The sequence below is a fragment of the Mesoplodon densirostris genome, chromosome 14 (genome assembly GCF_025265405.1).
Source record: "Mesoplodon densirostris isolate mMesDen1 chromosome 14, mMesDen1 primary haplotype, whole genome shotgun sequence".
In the NCBI taxonomy this organism is placed as follows: domain Eukaryota; kingdom Metazoa; phylum Chordata; class Mammalia; order Artiodactyla; family Ziphiidae; genus Mesoplodon; species Mesoplodon densirostris.
In genome coordinates this window covers 34,761,951-34,783,046 of record NC_082674.1, presented here as the reverse complement: position 1 = coordinate 34,783,046, position 21,096 = coordinate 34,761,951, and the positions used below count along the sequence as shown (strand labels likewise).

General features: G+C 43.3%; 1 protein-coding gene across 2 annotated transcripts in view; it reads left to right on the top strand.

Moving 5' to 3' along the window:
- The first annotated feature begins 480 nt into the window (after nucleotides 1-480).
- Nucleotides 481-21,096, top strand: part of KCNG3 (potassium voltage-gated channel modifier subfamily G member 3) — a 29,060-nt gene continuing 8,444 nt past the window's right edge. Inside the window, exon 1 of one of the 2 annotated variants that reach the window (XM_060117821.1) lies at nucleotides 481-1,112. In XM_060117821.1, the coding sequence (XP_059973804.1) occupies nucleotides 481-1,112 (632 nt within the window). Of the gene's footprint in view, nucleotides 1,146-21,096 lie in introns of both variants that reach the window. The other variant, XM_060117820.1, reaches the window with a different exon arrangement.

Sequence of the window (21,096 nt, the reverse complement as noted above, 5' to 3'; positions counted from 1 at the left end):
CGGTGGTGGGGCGCTTGCTGAAGCCGCGGCCGGAGGGAGCGCCAGGGACCCGGAGACATCCAGCGCCGGCGCCTCCTCTCGGCACGCACGCCCCCCAGGGGGGAAAGCGCCGCCGCCTTGAAAGGGCACCCCGGCCTCGGAGGGGGCATCCCTCAGACGCGAGGGGCGGCGGCGCTGGCAGCTTCGTTCTCGGCCCGTGGGGCGCAGCGCTGGCGCCAGAGGGGACTCCCCGGCCACCTTCAGGTACTGCCGTGCGGAGGGAGCGTCGCTAGCAGCCACGCCGGACTGCCGAAGAGGCTAGAGCCGAGGGACTCCCGGGCCAGCGAAGGGCAGCAGCGGAGCACGGAGGGAGAGCCGGCGGGACAGCCTGCGGGGCCCGACGGCGCGCTCCCCGGTCGGCCAACGGCAGGCAGGCCCCGCGCGGCGGCCGGGGGAGCGGCGGCGCCGCCGTCGGGCTTCGGGGCCTCTGGGCTGCCAGCCATGACCTACAGGCGCAGCGGGGCGGCCTCGGTGGTGCTGAACGTGGGCGGCGCCCGGTACTCGCTGTCCCGGGAGCTACTGAAGGACTTCCCGCTGCGCCGCGTGAGCCGGCTGCACGGCTGTCGCTCGGAGCGCGACGTGCTCGAGGTGTGCGACGACTACGACCGCGAACGCAACGAGTACTTCTTTGACCGGCACTCGGAGGCCTTCGGCTTCATCCTGCTCTACGTGCGCGGCCACGGCAAGCTGCGCTTCGCGCCGCGGATGTGCGAGCTCTCCTTCTACAATGAGATGATCTACTGGGGCCTGGAGGGCGCGCACCTCGAGTACTGTTGCCAGCGCCGCCTCGACGACCGCATGTCCGACACCTACACCTTCTACACGGCCGAAGAGCCGGGCGCGCTGGGCCGCGACGAGGCGCGAGCCGGCGGTGCCGAGGCGGCCCCCTCCCGGCGCTGGCTGGAGCGCATGAGGCGGACCTTCGAGGAGCCCACGTCGTCCCTGGCCGCGCAGATCCTGGCTAGCGTGTCGGTGGTGTTCGTGATCGTGTCCATGGTGGTGCTGTGCGCCAGCACACTGCCCGACTGGCGCGCCGCGGCGGCCGACAACCGCAGCCTGGATGACCGGAGCAGGTACTCCGCCGGCCCTGGGAGGGAGCCCTCCGGGTAGGACGCACTGCTTCTCTGCCCGTCCTGTCCGTCCTGTCGAGTCTGTCCGTCCCGTCCGTCGGTCCAGTCTCCGTCCTGTTTGCCTCCGGGAGGCCAAGCCAGGCCGGGTTCTGGGCCGAGCGCGGCCACAGGCGCGGCCAGCCAAGGGGTGGGTTGGTCCTCACTACCCGCCACCCCACCCCCGTTTCCCCAGCTCTAGCCGGCTCCGGTCCGCCCACTAGACGCCCCTCCTGAGGGCGAATCGCCAGCCTTGGGGAGACGCAGGTAGAGATGAACAAGCCTCCCATGTTTGTAGTTTACTTTTGAGCAAATTAGCAACCGGTTAATTAGATTTCTCTAAACTTTTATCGTTAGTATTCAACAATTTAAACTTGGGCTAAGAGCAGTTTGAATTATTTGCCAATTTCTGATGGTGTTTGAAAAGATGAAGTCTTGTTATCATGGTGTGGTCTGCTGTACACTACCCACACACTCTATACACTCTGAATAACATTAGTTGTAATGGAATTTTTATACAGGAGATTAATTTAGCGATAGACTCTAAATAATGGATGTCCGTGCCCTTTCCCTCTTCTTTTCCTACCAAGTATGGAATTAGCAAAGCACCTGTCCACCGTTTGTTACCAAAGATTCACACTGTGACTTCCGGAAGATCTTCAGGCTGGGGAGGGAAAAAACCATGGGAAACTGCCCTAAATTCAGAAACAGTATCCAGTATTTAATGGTTTTTCTTTTCACTTTAGTAGGATGAAAGGAAAATATTTTGATCTTTCCTTTGATGGTGCTTACCTTTCAATAGTGATAGCATACTTCTGTTTTTAGTACTAGTGAGTTTATTTTGCATATTTGGTGGGAGGAATAAACAGTAAATTCGGGCTTTCAAGGGAGACAGCCTCTTTGGGCACAAACACAAAATTGTATCGTGCTTTACCTTGGATCCTCTTTTAAGATTCACTCTCCATTCATTTTAAAAATTTGGTTGCTTGCCTGGTAATCTTTTCCTGATAGACATGTGCATGGTTCCACTGGTGCTATGTGCCTTGATACTGGAGTGGATTACTTCCACATAATATTCTTCCTTTGGAGAGTAAAGATTTTTATTTAAATCTAGGAAGTAAATAAACTATCTGGGACCATGGAGTCCATTACTGATATGCTATCTTGACATGAAATCTAAGACACATGCTTTGAAAGGAAATTAATTAGAAAACTCATTTTGTTTAATGTATTAGTTTCTGAGTTTTCAATTTACAGATAAGAATTACTTATTTGGTACTCCATCAGTACAATGAAATTAATTTATGTACTTATGAAAGAAATGAGAGACATGAATAATAATTTTAGGGGGAAAGAGAGAAAGAAACCAAAAAGGGAAGAGACAGATGGAAAAGAGGAAGACTGCAAAAGAAGTGAAGGAAGAAGATAAATGTTTAATTTGTGTATATGTATTTTATGTATGTATATAATTATTCACGTCAGAACTGTTTCCTAGATACGCAGATATTTCAGGCAGAAACATGTTTTTCTTGGCTTAATGGCCCAGTTTTAAGCTTCACTCTGAGTGTAGGTATATGTAAACCATTATCTGTAATCCCAAACAGATAAACTGAAGGATGGCTGAATGACTTGAGGAGGCTGCACATTACAGAGGGAGCCTCCCACAGGCTCCCTCCAACAGACAACTAAGGTGGTACTTTGAGAATAGTGTCTCAAACCCTGTTTGCTTGTGGTTGCTGAAATTAGTCTTTCTTCCTAAAACATCTTTCTGATCATATTTCTGATCATATTCTGATCATCTCCCAAATGAAGTCGGAACTTCTCTCTTGGCCTTCAAGGCTCTTTACCTTTGGTTTGTTTTGTTTTGTCTTGTTTTGTTTAGCCGCGCTGCGTGGCTTATGGGATTTTTAGTTCCCCGACCAGGGATCGAATACCGGCCCTTGGCAGTGAGAGTGTGGAGTCCTAACCACTGGATGCCATGGAATTCCCCAAGGCTTTAAAATTTTTATTTATTTATTTAATTTATTTATTTTTGGCTGCATTGGGTCTACATTGCTGCACTCAGGCTTTCTCTTGTTGCGGAGAGCGGGTTTTACTCTTTTTTGTGGTGCGCGGGCTTCTGTTGTTGCGGAGCACGGGCTCTAGGCATGCAGGCTTCAGTAGTTGTGGCTCGTGCGCTCAGTAGTTGTGGCTTGCGGGCTCTAGAGCACAGGCTCAGTAGTTGTGGCGCCCGGGCTTAGTTGCTCCGTGGCGCCCGGGCTTAGTTGCTCCGTGGCATATGGACCAGGACTCGAACCCGTGTCCCCTGCATTGGCAGGTGGATTCTTAATCACTGGGCCACCAGGGAAGTCCCTCTCCAAGGCTTTTTGCCCGTTAACCACAATCTGCCTTTGTTGACTTACCCACTGTAATTTGCAAGCATCTTCTGAGTATCGGCTGTGTTCAAGGTACTATTGGTATTCCAAATATTGTAACATTTTTTGGTTAGGAAACCGTGTCAAGTTGGCAGTTGATGTAGGAATCAGAGGCACAATTGATCAACAGTTGGGTTGAGTTGTTCTGGGAAGGTCTCAAGGTGGGAGAGGATAGAAACAAGCTGTCTTTGGAAGGTTGCAGAGGTTGTGCACTGCCCAACACTGGCAGGCGGTATCATTTATGTAAACTACAGTGTTTGAAACCTGTACAACCATGTGTACCCCACCTGGGAACAAAATACAGAGATTTTCCGGGTAATAGGAACATCCAGGGCCTAGGCATGACATTTGTATATTACGTTTAGGGAGTGTGAGTCCAGTGATGGAGTGAAAGATGGAGACAGGGCAATGTTAGAAGGCCTGGAATGAGAGGGAGAATAATTTTATTTTGCAGGCAGTGGTTAGCTGTTGGCAGGTTTGGGGTGAGTGGATCATGAGTATAAAGTAACAAATGTCATGAGTTGTACACCATAAATTGGAGATGGTGGAGACTGGAAATAGGAGGATTAATTTGGAGATTTTTGCAGAGGGAGGGAATGAGAGCTTGGATTGCTTTGAGGTTGGTGAGAATGGAGATGAAATGACAACTCTGGGAAATAGTAGGAAGAATCAAAATAAATCCAGGGCATTGGAAGGATACAGGCTCAGGGACTGAATAAGTGGATTTCCAGGAGCTAGGAGCACTCCCTGCCACCTGCAGGCTCCATTTGTCCAGACCAGCCTGTTCACTCGTTCCTGAACCACCTGGATGTCCCTTACTGTGCAGTCAGTCCCTTGCCTGTTGAAATTAGATCATCCATCAAGCCCAACTCTGATTCTGTTTCCCTTTTGAAGCGTTTCCTGACTACCCTAGTAGATGTGATATTTCCTCCTGAGTTTCTTGAGAGACTGCTTACTTGTGTGACTCATTTGGCAGCTGTAATATCCTTCCTAGCATGGTAGTTATTTTTTTATATAACCATGTCTTAGCCACCAAACTAGATGAGGTGAAAAGCCCTAGAAGGCATCTAAATTCTCTTATATTGTACTATTTATTATGATAGCATCTTTTAGAAAAAACTATTATTCAGGCACAATAAATATCTATTGTTTATCTTACATTTCAAAATAGAACCTTCCAGGAATATATCTTCTCTTGCATAGATTGAAGAGCTCTGTGGGTTAAGGCTGAGGCATTCAGGTGGTGGAACTCTTAGTTGAGGAGAATGGGATCCTGTGCTAGAATGAGAAAAAAGCCTGTTAGGTCAGGGAATAATTATTTATCAAGTACTTACTGTGCAAAAGGAATAAAGATAAGAATATATGGTTTGGGGACTTCCCTTGCGGTCCAGTGGTTAAGACCTGACGCTTTCACTGCCAGGGTGGGTTCAGTCCCTGTTGGGGAGCTAAGATCCGGGAACTAAGACCCCGAAACCACTCTGCGCAGCCAAAAAACAACAGAAAATCCCAAGAACTGCTCAGTTCTTTTATGCAGCTGCATGACGTTCCATTGTATGAATGTCCTATAATTTCTGGACACTTAACATTGTTTCTTGTCTGTAGGGAATGCTGTAGTGAATATCCTTGTACATGTACATTATTTTGCTTTCATGAAAGTATATCCATAGGATAAATTCCTGAAAGTAAGTCATTGGGTCAAAGGACATTTGTACTTCTCTTTTAAAAATTATATATATATATAATTTTTAAAATTTTTATTGAAATATAATTGACTTACAATGTTGTGTTATTTTCAGGTATACAGCAAAGTGATTCAGTAACATATATACGTATTCTTTTTTAGATTCTTTTCCTTTATAGTTATCACAAGATATTGAATATAGTTCCTTATGCTACAGTAGGTCCTTGTTGGTTATCTACTCCATATTTTGTACTTGTCATTTTCATAGATAATTCCAAATTGCTCTACAAAAAGTTGTATCAATTTATACTCCCACCAGCAGTGTGTGAGAGACCATGTTTTTTCATACTCTTCAAAGCGTTATTATACTTTTGATTTTTTTTTAGTTATTTCTGAGATACACATTTTAAAGTAATAACTAGAATTATGACTTATAACATTATACCTATACTTTTGATTTTTTATCATGCTGGAAAGTGAAAAATGGTGTCTAGTATTTTTTTTTTTTTTTTTTGCTGTATGTGGGCCTCTCCCGTTGCGGAGCACAGGCTCTGGATGCGCAGGCTCAACAGCCATGGCTCAGGGGCCCAGCCGCTCCGCGGCATGTGGGATCTTCCCAGACCGGGGCACGAACCCGTGTCCCCTGCATCGACAGGCGGACTCTCAACGACTGCGCCACCAGGGAAGCCCCCGGTGTCTAGTATTTTTAATTTATTTTTGCCTTGAGTAAAAATGTGCATCTTTACATATATTTAGGACTCACTTATTTTACTTTTCAGTGATCTGTGTGTACCGTTTGCCCATTTTGGCGATGACTTTCTTAGTTGGAAGATTTTTAGAAAGAATTAAGAAATTAGCTCTTTGTTAATGACATGAGTTGCAAATATTTTGTTCTCTAATTTAGGACCCCATTCAAAGAAAACTACAGGGACTTCCCTCATGGCACAGTGGTTAAGCATCCACCTGCCAATGCAGGGGACACGGGTTCGAGCCCTGGTCCAGGAAGATCCCACATGCCGCGGAGCAACTAAGCATGTGTGCCACAACTACTGAGCCTGCACTCTAGAGCCTGTGAGCCACAACTACTGAGCCTGAGTGCCACAACTACTGAAGCCCGTGTGCCTAGAGCCCGTGCTCCACAACAAGAGAAGCCACTGCCATGAGAAGCCCCTGCTCACTGCAACTAGAGAAAGCCTGTGCACAGAAATGAAGACCCAACGCAGCCAAAAATAAAATAAATTTCTAAAAAATAAATAAATTAAAAAAAGAAAAGACAAAAAAGCCTCTGTGCTCCCGATGCAGGGGGCTTGGGTTTAAAAAATAAATAAATAAATAAATAAATAATAAAATAAAACATGGACCAGATATAAATAAGTTGTGCCTTTTACTTTTTGGTCCCTCAGTTATCTCAGCAGCAGTGTTCTCTTTTTTTAAAAAAAACTTTAAAAAATTAATTTGTTAATTATTTTTGGCTGTGTTGGGTCTTCGTTGCTGCACGTGGGCTTTCTCTAGTTGCGGCGAGTAGGGGCTACTCTTCGTTGTGGTGCATGGGCTTCTCACTGCAGTGGCTTCTTTTGTTGTGGAGCATGGGCTGGGTGCGCAGGCTTCAGTAGTTGGAGCGGGTGGGCTCAATTGTTGTGGCTCACAGGCTCTAGACCGCAGGCTCAGTAGTTGTGGCGCACGGCCTTAGTTGCTCCGCGGCATGTAGGATCTTCCTGGACCAGGGCTTGAACCCATGTCCCCTGCATTGGCAGGCAGATTTTTAACCACTGCACCACCAGGGAAGCCCAGCAGTGTTCTCTTTTGAGTTTTAAATCTCTTTAGCATGCAAAGCCTTGCTGTAATTTTAATCTGTTCTTTAGAAATTATTTCTAAAAGTTGCTTTGTGTTGTGAGACTTTGAGATGTAAAGATATTTAAATTTCTTTAGGTGTTATTTTAAGCTCAAGTTTAAAAAAATGAAATAAAAATGAAACAGCAGGTGATGGAAATTTAAAACTCAATTGTATTATTTCTATTGCCTTTTAGGTCGATATTATATAAATTCAATAGGTTTTTTAAAGTACTTTAAAAATAAAAAGCAATATTTGAAACTGAAGAATGAAAGTTTCAGTGCTTTTACTTTGCAGATAAGGTGGATATTTTCAGAAACCAGTAATTAATAGATCTCTGATAGGATTGAACATAACCCAGAACCTCAGTTAAAGTCTGTTCTTTCACAGTGGACTGTTTCTTTTTAATATGTGTACAGGGTTTTTCTATCTGCTGCCAATTTTAGAATTCAGTGGAAACTTCCTTTTGTTAATACCTTTTCTTTAATCAAAGTGCTTTTTTTCTGCCTTTTGGTAAGCAAGTTATTTTAAACATTATTCTTTTTTTTTTTTAATGAAAACTTTGCTCATTGGAAAAAAGTATGGTTCTAAGTGTTACAGAGTAAAGAGTAAACATGCCTCTTTCTCCTGCATTCTATTACCCAGTTTCTGAATATTCTTCCAGAAATTTTCTTTGCATATATACAGATATACACACTCACATATATATGTGTGTATATATGTGTATATGTATACTATCCACACATGCATGGATATATAATTATATATGCATATTATACAGATGTCTCTTATTTATTTATATATTTATTTATTTATTTGACTGCACCGGGTCTTTGTTGCAGCACATGGGCTCCTTAGTTGTGGCATGCAAACTCTTAGTTGCAGCATGCATGTGGGATCTAGTTCCCTGACCAGGGATCAAACCTGGGCCCCCTGCATTGGGAGCATGGAGTCTTATCCATGCATCACCAGGGAAGTCCCTACAGGTGTCTTTTTATTTTTATTTTTTAAATAAATTTATTTATTTTTTATTTTATTTTTTGGCTGTGTTGGGTCTTTGTTGCTGTGCATGGGCTTTCTTTGGTTACAGCGAGCGGGGGCTACTCTTTGTTGCAGTGTGCAGGCTTCTCATTGTAGCGGCTTCTCTTGTTGCGGAGCACAGGCTCTAGGCACACGGGCTTCAGTAGTTGTGGCACACGGGCTCTAGAGTGCAGGCTCAGTAGTTGTGGAGCACGGGCTTAGTTGCTCTGCGGCATGTGGGATCTTCCCAGGCCAGGGCTTGAACCCATGTCCCCTGCATTGGCAGGTGGATTCTTAACCATTGCATCACCAGGGAAGCCCCCTTACAGGTGTCTTTTTAAATTTATAACTGGGATCATTCTATAATCTTGTTTAGCAATTTGCTTTTTTCACTTAACATCTAGGAACTCTTTCCACATCAGTTAATATAAATCTTCCTCCTTCTTTTTAAAATTTGTGTAATATTCCATTGTATAGATGGACCACAGTTCATTTACAAGTGTCTGTCCTATCAATTATAGTAATGGCTGTAATAGTCAATATTTATTGAATACTTATAATGTGCTAGTCACTTGTTAAGGTTTACAATTATTTTATCATCTAAGTCTCATAATAATCCTACAAGGTAGCACCATTGTTATCCCCATTTTATGACTGAGATTTAGATAGATTAAGTAGTATGTCAGACTCACATAGTGGTTAAGTCGTGACCTGGCATTTGATTCCCAGGTCCCTGCTCTACTCTGCTGTGGAATGGTTAGCTCAACTGTAGTTTTTCAAAAATGCAAACAGGAGTGCAGAACACAGTCTTTTTCATGTTTCTTTGCAAATTGGTATAAGTGCATATGTTGGGTAAATTCCAAAGTGGAAAAATAGCTGGGGACTTCCCTGGTGGTGCAGTGGTTAAGAATCCGCCTGCCAATGCAGGGGACATGGGTTTGATCCCCGGTCCGGGAAGATACCACATGCTGCGGAGCAACTAAGCCCATGAGCCATAACTACTGAAGCCTGCATGCCACAACTACTGAAGCCCGCACGCCTAGAGCCCCGTGATCCGCAACAAGAGAAGCCACCTCAATGAGAAGCCTGCGCACCGCAACGAAGACCCAACGCAGCCCAAAATAAATAAATAAATAAATACATTTATAAACAAACAAAAAAAACAGTACCTTATACAATGGGCTTTTAAAACAAATTGTTCCTATTTCTCTTTTAATCTGTATAATTTATTTAAATGGTGGATGTTGGTGCTTTAACATTTCTACAGCAAATGCTCTAAAGAATTATTTTTAACTTAGGAGACTATTGAAAATAAAGCAAAACTGAAGCATTTTTTTAAAATGTAGATTTCTTTATGCCAATCAAAATTTGTTTTCTTTGAATACAATTACCAGAAACTTAAAAAGCAGAACAAATCAATCTGTGAAATAAAGGAAATACATGTTTTACGAAGGCAGAAGAGGAAGTTATGCATAAAACCATCATAAAGTCTTTCAGGCATGTAAAAAAGTATAGATTATAGTACATCGAGTGCCTGTGTACCTACCACCCATCTTAAGAAATAAAACATTTCCCCATTGAAATCACTTCCTTTTCCACAGATATAGCCACTTTCCTGACTTTGGTGTTATTATTTTATGCATTTAAAAAAACTTTTAGGGACTTCCCTGGCAGTCCAGTGCTTAAGACTCTGTGCTCACAATGCAAGGGATGTGGGTTTGATCCCTGATCAGGGAACTAAGATCCTGCATCCCTCAGAGTGCAGCCAAAACAAACAAAAACACACTTTAAACAAAATTAATTTATTTTTTGGCTGCTTTGGGTCTTCATTGCTGCGCGGGAGCTTTCTCTAGTTGCAGCGAGCGGAGGCTGTTCTTCATTGTGGTGTGAAGGCTTCTCATTGCAGTGGCTTCCCTTGTTGCAGAGCATGGGCTATAGGGGCATGGGCTTCAGCAGTTGTGGCACGCGGGCTCAGTAGTTGTGGCTTGAGGGCTCTAGAGCACAGGCTCAGTAGTTGTGGCACACGGGCTTAGTTGCTCCGTGGCATGTGGGATCTTCCCGGGCCAGGGCTTGAACCCGTGTCCCCTGCATTGACAGGTGGATTCTTAACCACTGCACCACCAGGGAAGCCCACACTTTTTTTTTTAAGGAAGCGCGTTTTAATCATTGCTCATAATTGGAATTAACATAAACATGACAATTCTGAGTACAGCTATAAAAAAGTTCCTTAAGATAGTATGGATTCCCTGAAGAGAGATTTCTAATTGAGAAACCTGTCAGTAATCCAGGAAAGGAGGCACGTACGGAATCTTCTGCCCCACAGTCTTCCAGGCTCATCCTGGAGCAAGGCGGGGCCCAGGGGAGGAGTCCAGACAGGCATAATGAGCCCTCCACTGGGATGACCCAGGCCCCAGGCCAGGGCATGGGTTGAAGGGGCGATGTGGGCCAGGCAGAAGGCCGCGATTCTTCTCTTTGCTGAGTTCCACAGGGCATCAAGCCTCTACAGGGTTTCCGCAGCTTCAGGGTGTGGGGTGGGGAGTGGCCTGGGCACTTGGAGGCGATCTGGCCGCGTGTCTTTTGGCCTCCGCTGCTGCTGGCATCTCCTGGCTATTCAGACCCTATTGTGCCCTGTGGTGTTTGGCTTTGGCCTTTTCTTGACGGGACTGTCGCTCCATCCTGGATTAGCCACTGGCTCCTGGACGTGTGTGTCTCACCAGCATTTTTGGCTGCTCTCCACCTGGGGACCGTCTGCATGTCCAGTGCAGGCGTGACGTGGCAGCCCACATGCACAGTAGTGCGCGTCCCGCAGAACTGGGGCCTTTGGCAGGAGGGGCGGCTCAGCACAGGGAAGTTATCCAGAGCCCAGGCCCAGGCCTGTTCTCAGTTCAGGCCCAGTGGCATGTGGGGCCCTGGATGTGCCCTCCTCCAAGACAGCTCTTCCAAGGTGTAGTATGCGTGGGCTTCCATGGCTTCAGCCTCCTCACCAGGCAGGGACGCCTAGTGGGTCTAAGCAAAGGGGCAAATCAAAAACACTTTTAATATATGCTTGTACATACATATGTATTTACACATAAAATATAGCATTGTTTTGCATTTTTAAAACTGTTTTTAGGGACTTTCCTGGTGGTGCAGTGGTTAAGAATCCGCCTGCCAATGCAGGGGACATGGGTTCAAGCCCTGGTCCAGGAAGATCCCACATGCTGCGGAGCAACTAAACCTGTGTGCCACAACTACTGAGCCTGTGCTCTAGAGCCCACGAGCCACAACTACTGAGCCCACGTGCCACAACTACTGAAGCCCACGCGCCTAGAGCCCGTGCTCCGCAACAAGAGAAGCCACTGCAATGAGAAGCCCACGCACTGCAACAAAGAGTAGCCCCTGCTCGCTTCAACTAGAGAAAGCCCGCATGCAACAACGAAGACCCAACAGTCCAAAAATAATAATAATAAATGAATAAATAAATTAATTAATTAAAAAAGAAAAGAATTGGGGGAGGAAAGGACTTGTGATTTGCAGATGTAAGCTATTTTATATAGGATGGATAAACAACAAGGTCCTACGGTATAGCACAGGGAATTATATTCAATATCCTGTGATAAACCATAATGGAAAAGAATATTTTAAAAAAGAATGTCAAAAAATAAATAAAAACATAAAAAGAGAAAGTAGGCAAAAAAAGAAAAGATATTGGTTTTTATAAGATGATCGTGTCTGAGGAGGATGGTCTCTTGATACCATTTCTTTTTTAAAAAGTTCTTTTACTGATGCATTTCCAATGAAATATAAAAAAGGAGTAGAACCCATCGGGTAGTTGTATATGGATTGAGAACAGATCAATTCTTGCAGTGAGTTGATCTTCTTGCATCATTATTTAGATGGATTAGTGTCTCTTTGGAGTGGAGGTGAAGGTGCTGGGGGAGATTATTGTACCTGCAGGATGAAGGACACCCACCTGGAGTGGAGAACGCTGGTGGCCTGGATGGGCAGGTGTTGATGGGTCTGGGTTTCTGTTGTTCTCATCTCTGGGAAGTTTTTTAGTAGTGAGAACCAGAACCACAGCTTTTGGGTCTCTCCACTTGTTATGTGTATGTTCACCTAGAACATGGTGGTTTACTGAAAACTCATTCCTCAGCATCTGGTGACGAAAAGCTGCCCTGGTGTCCCTGACTTTGAGAGCATCTGGTAGAGATACACACAGAAATGTGGATGGTTTCTTCAGAGTCAGCCCAGAGCCAAGTCCTCGATTACAGGGTAATGAACACAAACACTGAAGCATGGTGTTGATGAAATGCTTTTCATAATTTGGCTCTGGAAAGATGATTTCTGTCTTTTCATCTGTTAGGAAAATCAAGAGACTGGTTCAGAGCGGCCATCTCTTGTAATAAGATTTTGCTGGGTGGTTTTCTTTTCTACGCTTGCCTCGAGGCATCTGCCTGGTTCCCTGTGACCCACATATCTCTCCAAGGTCCAGGATGGTGGTGAAGGTCTGCTGAGTCTTGGGCCGTTTGCTCATATCCTTGCAGCTGCAGCTCTTTGTGCCCTTCACAGCCAGCCAGTGGCAGGGTCTTGTTGAAGTCTTCTGCCATTTATCCCCCATTTCATTTCATTGCATTATTTCGTTTCATTTCATTCCCGTCATCTGCCAGTTTGGGCCTTCCATTTCTCTTGCCTGTGTCACAGCCTCCTGCCTGTTCGCACCCTCCAGTCAGCCCATAAACATCTGCCCGATGTATATTCCCACAGTACACTTGGCCTCTTCCCAGCTCACAGGCCTGGCAATATGCCCAGCACACAGTAACCTCTTCAGAAATGCTTATTCCACGAATGAATCCACCTGTTGCCAAAACTTTAAGGGGTTCCCTTTGCCTTTAAAGCTATAACTTGACTTTGAAAAATCTATCAGCTTTGCCATAAGGCTTCAGTGTTGCCATAAGGCTTCCAGCCATAAATCCTACAATCACGCCTCTCTCCACTGCACATCTCACTTGGCAGCCCAGTGAGGATCCCTGTTCTCTGCGTACTACGCATTCAGTTGTGAGAATTAAATGAATTAATACGTATAAATTTACAGAAAAATTCTTGGTACTTGAGTAAGTACCTAATGTATGTTTTTGTTTATTTTCATTACTGATCTAGAGTACAAGATAAAAATATATAAGTGGTATGGATTTTTTCTTTCTGTAATGTAATTAAAATACATAAGAAAAAAATCAAGTTTTTTTTTGTTTGTTTGATTCCTGCCTTTTTCCCCCATTGAACTTGTGGAGAAAACTTTTATAAGGACATGAAAGAGACTGTAGAGAATTTGGTGGATGGTGATGTAGTTTGTTGGAGATTTTTATTACACCATGTATCATCACACTGTATAGGCCTGCTGGAAATGCCTCATATGTTCAAGCCTGAAAGCTTGGGGTAGGAAGGGTGCAACTTTTCTTTATGTGCTACTCCTGGGGTGTGCTGGTTGATTCAAGCTACTGACAACTTCATCATGGTGATTGCTCTTCTAGTTGGGCATGATTTTCACTTTTTCTTTAAAATTTTTCTTAATTGGAAAAATAATATGTGCACATGGTAAATCATTTAACAGCACAAAAGGTAATAAAGTAGAAAGTGAGTTTCCATCCTGCGTCAGGCTCTCTCCCTAGAGTCAGCAACTGGTATTAACATTTTCTTAAGTATCCTTCCAGTACACGCACACACACACACACACACACAATTAGAGCATAATATATGTACTGTTCTGCACCTGTACATCTTGAAGACTGTTTCACATCAAAGCTCAGGAATGCACCTTAACTCTTTCTCGTGGCTACGTGGCATAAGGTAGAGTCATAAAATTTCCAATGTCAATTTCATATGGTTCAACTTAATAACTTTGGGAAATACATTTATATAATCAATCTCCTCTGGATAGATGTTTATATATTTTTTTACCCTTGGGTATTACAAACAGTGGATCTCATTGTACATATTCTTATGTAAATATGCAAGTGTGTTTGTAGGATAAATTCCTAGAGTAGGTGGCTGGGTTTCATGTGCAGTATAAAGCTTGATAGGTTCTGCCAATTGCTGTTTTAAGTGGTTTTACCAGTTTATGCTGCAGCCAGCAGTGTGTGAGAATATAGGCAGAATTCTTGGGAGAAGAGAGAATGAAAGGATGGAGCTTTCATTCTTGCCTTCTCTTTGCACTCAGGAAAACACTGACGTGATCTCCTTTTGAGTGTGAAGGGAAGACTACAAGCCCAGAGATGGTTTGTAATAATGATAATTATAGACACGATTTACTGAGCACTTACTATTATTTCATATTAATTCATTTAATTCTTAAGACAATCTGAGAGATAGGTCTTACTGCTATTCTCATCATTTAACCCTTGAGGAAAATTCAGGAAGAGAGATTAAATAGCTTATCCATGGTTTCACAGCAAGTTACAAGTGGAGAAGGGCTTCTTGCTTCAGGAGCCTCCTATCTTCTCCCCTTTGTTAGGCAGTTTCATGTATGTATTTTTATTTTGGGTAAAAAATACATAACATAAAATTTACCATCTTGCAAATCTGAAACTGTATTAAGAACCAGCAGTATGAAAAATGCTACTCTAACCCATAAACCATGGAGACTAAGAGATTGACATATTTAATATTAACAATTAACATTGTCAGACTTCCGGGGAAGATGGCGGAAGAGTAAGACGTGGAGATCACCTTCCTCCCCACAGATACACCAGAAATACAGCTACACGTGGAACAACTCCTACAGAACACCTACTGTACGCTGGCAGAATACCTCAGACCCCCCAAAAGGCAAGAAACTCCCCACGTACCTGGGTAGGGCAAAGCGGAGAGATTCCCGCACAGAGGATCAGTGCCAACCGGCACTCACCAGCCCGAGAGGCTTGTCTGCTCGCCCGCCGGGGCGGGCGGTGCTGGGAGCTGAGGCTCGGGCTTCAGTCGGAGTGCAGGGAGAGGACTGGGGTTGGCAGCGTGAACACAGCCTGAAGGGGCTAATGCACCACAGCTAGCCGGGAGGGAGTCCGGGAAAAAGTTTGGACCTGCCGAAGAGGCAAGAGACTTTTTCTTCCCTCTTTGTTTCCTGGTGCGCGAGGAGAGGGGATTAAGAGTGCTGCTTGGAGGAGCTCCAGAGACGGGCGCGAGCCGCGGCTGAAAACGCGGACCCCAGAGACGGGTGTGGGACGCTGGGGCTGCTGCTGCCACCGCGAGGCCTGTGTGCGAGTGCAGATCACTGTCCACGCCCCCCTTCCGGGGAGCCTGTGCAGCCCGTCACTGCCGGGGTCCCGGGATCCAGGGACGGCTTCCCTGGGAGAACGCACGGCGTGACTTGGGCTGGTGCAACGTCACTCCAGCCTCTGCCGCTGCAGGCTCCAGCCGCACTCCATGCCCCTCCCTGCCCCCCGGCCTGAGTGAGCCAGAGTCCCTGAAGCGGCTGCTCCTTTAACCCTGTCCTGTCTGAGCGAAGAACAGACGCTGTCCGGTGACCTACATGGAGAGGTGGGGCCAAATCCAAAGCTGAGACCCGGGAGCTGTGAGAACAAAGAAGAGAAAGGGAAATCTCTCCCAGCAGCCTCAGAAGCAGCGGATTAAAGCTCCACAATCAACTTGATGTACCCTGCGTCTGTGGAACACATGAATAGACAACGAATCATCCCAAATTGAGGAGCCAGGAGTCAGTGCTGTGCCTCTGAGGTGGGAGAGCCAACTTCAGGACACTGGACCACAAGAGACCTCCCAGCTCCACATAATATCAAACGGCGAAAATCTTCCAGAGATCTCCATCTCAACACCAGCACCTAGCTTCACTCAACGACCAGCAAGCTACAGTGCTGGACACCCTATGCCAAACAACTAGCAAGACAGGAACACAACACCACCCATTAGCAGAGAGGCTGCCTAAAATCATAAAAAGTCCACAGACACCCCAAAATACACCACCAGACGTGGACCTGTCCACCAGAAAGACAAGATCCAGCCTCATCCACCAGAACACAGGCACTAGTCCCCTCCACCAGGAAGCCTACACAACCCACTGAACCAACCTTAGCCACTGGGGACAGACACCAAAAACAATGGGAACTACGAACCTGCAGCCTGCAAAAAGGAGACCCCAAACACAGTAAGATAAGCAAAATGAGAAGACAGAAAAACACACAGCAGGAGAAGGAGCAAGATAAAAACCCACCAGACCTAACAAATGAAGAGGTACTAGGCAGTCTACCTGAAAAAGAATTCAGAATAATGATAGTAAAGATGATCCAAGATTCTATTTCCAAGATCCAAAATCTTGGAAATAGAATAGACAAAATGCAAGAAACAGTTAACAAGGACCTAGAAGAACTAAAGATGAATCAAGCATCGATTAAAAACACAATAAATGAAATGAAAAATACTCTAGATGGGATCAATAGCAGAATAACTGAGGCAGAAGAACAGATAAGTGAGGTGGAAGATAAAATAGCGGAAATAACTGATGCAGAGCAAAATAAAGAAAAAAGAATGAAAAGAACAGAGGACAGTCTCAGAGACCTCTGGGACAACATTAAACGCACCGACATTCGAATTATAGGGGTTCCAGAAGAAGAAGAGAAAAAGAAAGGGACTGAGAAAATATTTGAAGAGATTATAGTTGAAAACTTCCCTAATATAGGAAAGGAAATAGTTAATCAAGTCCAGGAGGCACAGAGAGTCCCATACAGAATAATTCCAAGGAGAAATACGCCAAGACACATATTAATCAAACTGTCAAAAATTAAACACAAAGAAATCATATTAAAAGCAGCAAGGGAAAAACAACAAATAACACACAAGGGAATCCCCATCAGGTTAATAGCTGATCTCTCAGCAGAAACTCTACAAGCCAGAAGGGAGTGGCAGGACATAATTAAAGTGATGAAGGAGAAAAACCTGCAACCAAGATTACTCTACCCAGCAAGGATCTCATTCAGTTTGATGGAGAAATTAAAACGTTTACAGACAAGCAAAAGCTGAGAGAGTTCAGCACCACTAAACCAGCTTTACAACAAATGCTAAAGGAACTTCTCTAGGCAAGAAACACAACAGAAGGAAAATACCTACAATAACGAACCCAAAACAATTAAGGAAATGGGAATAGGAACATACATATCAATAATTACCTTAAATGTAAATGGACTAAATGCTCCCACCAAAAGACACAGATTGGCTGAATGGATACAAAAACAAGACCCATATATATGCTGCCTACAAGAGACCCACTTCAGACCTAGAGACACATACAGATTGAAAGTAAGGGGATGGAAAAAGATATTCCATGCAAATGGAAATCAAAAGAAAGCTGGAGTAGCAATTCTCATATCAGACAAAATAGACTTTAAAATAAAGACTACTAGAAGAGACAAAGAAGGACACTACATAATGATAAAAGGATCAATCCAAGAAGAAGATATAACAATTGTAAATATTTATGCACCCAACATAGGAGCACCTCAATACATAAGGCAAATACTAACAGCCATAAAAGGGGAAATCGACAGTAACACACTCATAGTAGGGGACCTTAACACCCCACTTTCACCAATGGACAGATCATCCAAAATGAAAATAAATAAGGAAACACAAGCTTTAAATGATACATTAAACAAGATGGACTTAATTGATATTTATAGGACAGTCCATCCAAAGACAACAGAATACACATTTTTCTCAAGTGCTCATGGAACATTCTCCAGGATAGATCATATCTTGGGTCACAAATCAAGCCTTGGTAAATTTAAGAAAATTGAAATTGTATCAAGTCTCTTTTCTGACCACAATGCTATGAGACTAGACATCAATTACAGGAAAAGATCTGTAAAAAATACAAACACATGGAGGCTAAACAATAGACTACTCAATAACGAAGTGATCACTGAAGAAATCAAAGAGGAAATAAAAAAATACCTAGAAACAAATGACAATGGAGACACGACGACCCAAAACCTATGGGACGCGGCAAAAGCAGTTCTAAGGGGGAAGTTTATAGCAATACAATCCCACCTTAAGAAACAGGAAACGTCTCGAGTAAACAACCTGACCCTGCACCTAAAGCAATTAGAGAAAGAAGAACAAAAAACCCCCAAAGTTAGCAGAAGGAAAGAAATCATAAAGATCAGATCAGAAATAAATGAAAAAGAAATGAAGGAAATGATAGCAAAGATCAATAAAACTAAAAGCTGGTTCTTTGAGAAGATAAACAAAATTGATAAACCATTAGCCAGACTCATCAAGAAAAAAAGGGAGAAGACTCAAATCAATAGAATTAGAAATGAAAAAGGAGAAGTAACAACTGACACTGCAGAAATACAAAAGATCATGAGAGATTACTACAAGAAACTCTATGCCAATAAAATGGACAACCTGGAAGAAATGGCCAAATTCTTAGAAATGCACAACCTGCCGAGACTGAATCAGGAAGAAATAGAAAATATGAATAGACCAATCACAAGCACTGAAATTGAAACTGTAACTAAAAATCTTCCAACAAACAAAAGCCCAGGACCAGAAGGCTTCACAGGCAAACTCTTTCAAACATTTAGAGAAGAGCTAACACCTATCCTTCTCAAACTCTTCCAAAATATAGCAGAGGGAGGAGCACTCCCAAACTCATTCTACGAGGCCACCATCACTTTGATACCAAAACCAGGCAAGGATGTCACAAAGAAAGAAAACTACAGGGCAATATCACTGATGAACATAGATGCAAAAATCCTCAACAAAATACTAGCAAACAGAATCCAACAGCACATTAAAAGGATCATACACCATGATCAAGTGGGGTTTATTCCAGGAATGCAAGGATTCTTCAATATACGCAAATCAATCAATGTGATACACCATATTAACCAATTGAAGGAGAAAAACCATATGATCATCTCAATAGATGCAGAGAAAGCTTTTGACAAAATTCAACACCCATTTATGATAAAAACCCTGCAGAAAGTAGGCATAGAGGGAACTTTCCTCAACATAATAAAGGCCATATATGACAAACCCACAGCCAGCATCGTCCTCAATGGTGAAAAACTGAAACTAAGATCAGGAACAAGACAAGGCTGCCCACTCTCACCACTCTTATTCAACTTAGTTTTGGAAGTTTTAGCCACAGCAATCAGAGAAGAGAAGGAAATAAAAGGAATCCAAATCGGAAAAGAAGAAGTAAAGCTGTCACTGTTTGCAGATGACACGATACTATACATAGAGAATCCTAAAGATGCTACCAGAAAACTACTAGAGCTAATCAATGAATTTGGTAAAGTTGCAGGATACAAAATTAATGCACAGAAATCTCTGGCATTCCTGTACACTAATGATGAAAAATCTGAAAGTGAAATCAAGAAAACACTCCCATTTACCATTGCAACAAAAAGAATAAAATATCTAGGAATAAACCTACCTAAGGAGACAAAAGACCTGTATGCAGAAAATTATAAGACACTGATGAAAGAAATTAAAGATGATACAAATAGATGGAGAGATATACCATGCTCCTGGATTGGAAGAATCAATATTGTGAAAAAGACTACTACTGAAAGCAATCTACAGATTCAATGCAATCCCTATCAAACTACCACTGGCATTTTTCACAGAACTAGAACAAAAAATTTCAAAATTTGTTTGGAAAAACAAAAGACCCCGAATAGGCAAAGCAATCTTGAGAATGAAAAACAGAGCTGGAGGAATCAGGCTCCCTGACTTCAGACTATACTACAAAGCTACAGTAATCAAGACAGTGAGGTACTGGCACAAAAACAGAAAGATAGATCAATGGAACAGGATAGAAAGCCCAGAGATAAACCCACGCACATATGGTCAACTTATCTTTGATAAAGGAGGCAGGAATGTACAGTGGAGAAAGGACAGCCTCTTCAATAAGTGATGCTGGGAAAACTGGACAGGGACATGTAAAAGTATGAGATTAGATCATTCCCTAGCACCATACACAGAAGTAAGCTCAAAATGGATTAAAGATCTAAATGTAAGGCCAGAAACTATCAAACTCTTAGAGGAAAACATAGGCAGAACACTCTATGACATAAATCACAGCAAGATCCTTTTGGACCCACCTCCTAGAGAAATGGAAATAAAAACAAAGATAAACAAATGGGACCTAATGAAACTTCAAAGCTTTTGCACAGCAAAGGAAACCATAAACAAGACCAAAAGACAACCCTCAGAATGGGAGAAGATATTTGCAAATGAAGCAACTGACAAAGGGTTAATCTCCAAAATTTATAAGCAGCTCATGCAGCTCAATAGCAAAAAAACAAACAACCCAATCCAAAAATGGGCAGAAGACCTAAATAGGCATTTCTCCACAGAAGATATACAGACTGCCAACAAACACATGAAAGGATGCTCAACATCTTTACTCATTAGAGAAATGCAAATCAAAACTACAATGAGATATCATCTCACACCAGTCAGAATGGCCATCATCAAGAAATCTAGAAACAATAAATGCTGGAGAGGGTGTGGAGAAAAGGGAACACTCTTGCACTGCTGGTGGGAATGTGAATTGGTACAGCCGCTATGGAGAACAGTATGGAGGTTCCTTAAAAAACTACAAATAGAACTACCATATGACCCAGCAATCCCACTACCAGGCATATACCTTGAGAAAACCATAATTCAAAAAGAGACATGTACCAAAATGTTCATTGCAGCTCTATTCACAATAGCCCGGAGATGGAAACAACCTAAGTGTCCATCATCGGATGAATGGATAAAGAAGATGTGGCACATATATACAATGGAATATTACTCAGCCATAAAAAGAAACGAAACTGAGCTATTTGTAATGAGGTGGATAGACCTAGAGTCTGTCATACAGAGTGAAGTAACTCAGAAAGAGAAAGACAAATACCATATGCTAACACATATATATGGAATTTAAGAAAAAAAAATGTCATGAAGAACCTAGGGGTAAAACAGGAATAAAGACACAGACCTACTTGAGAATGGACTTGAGGATATGGG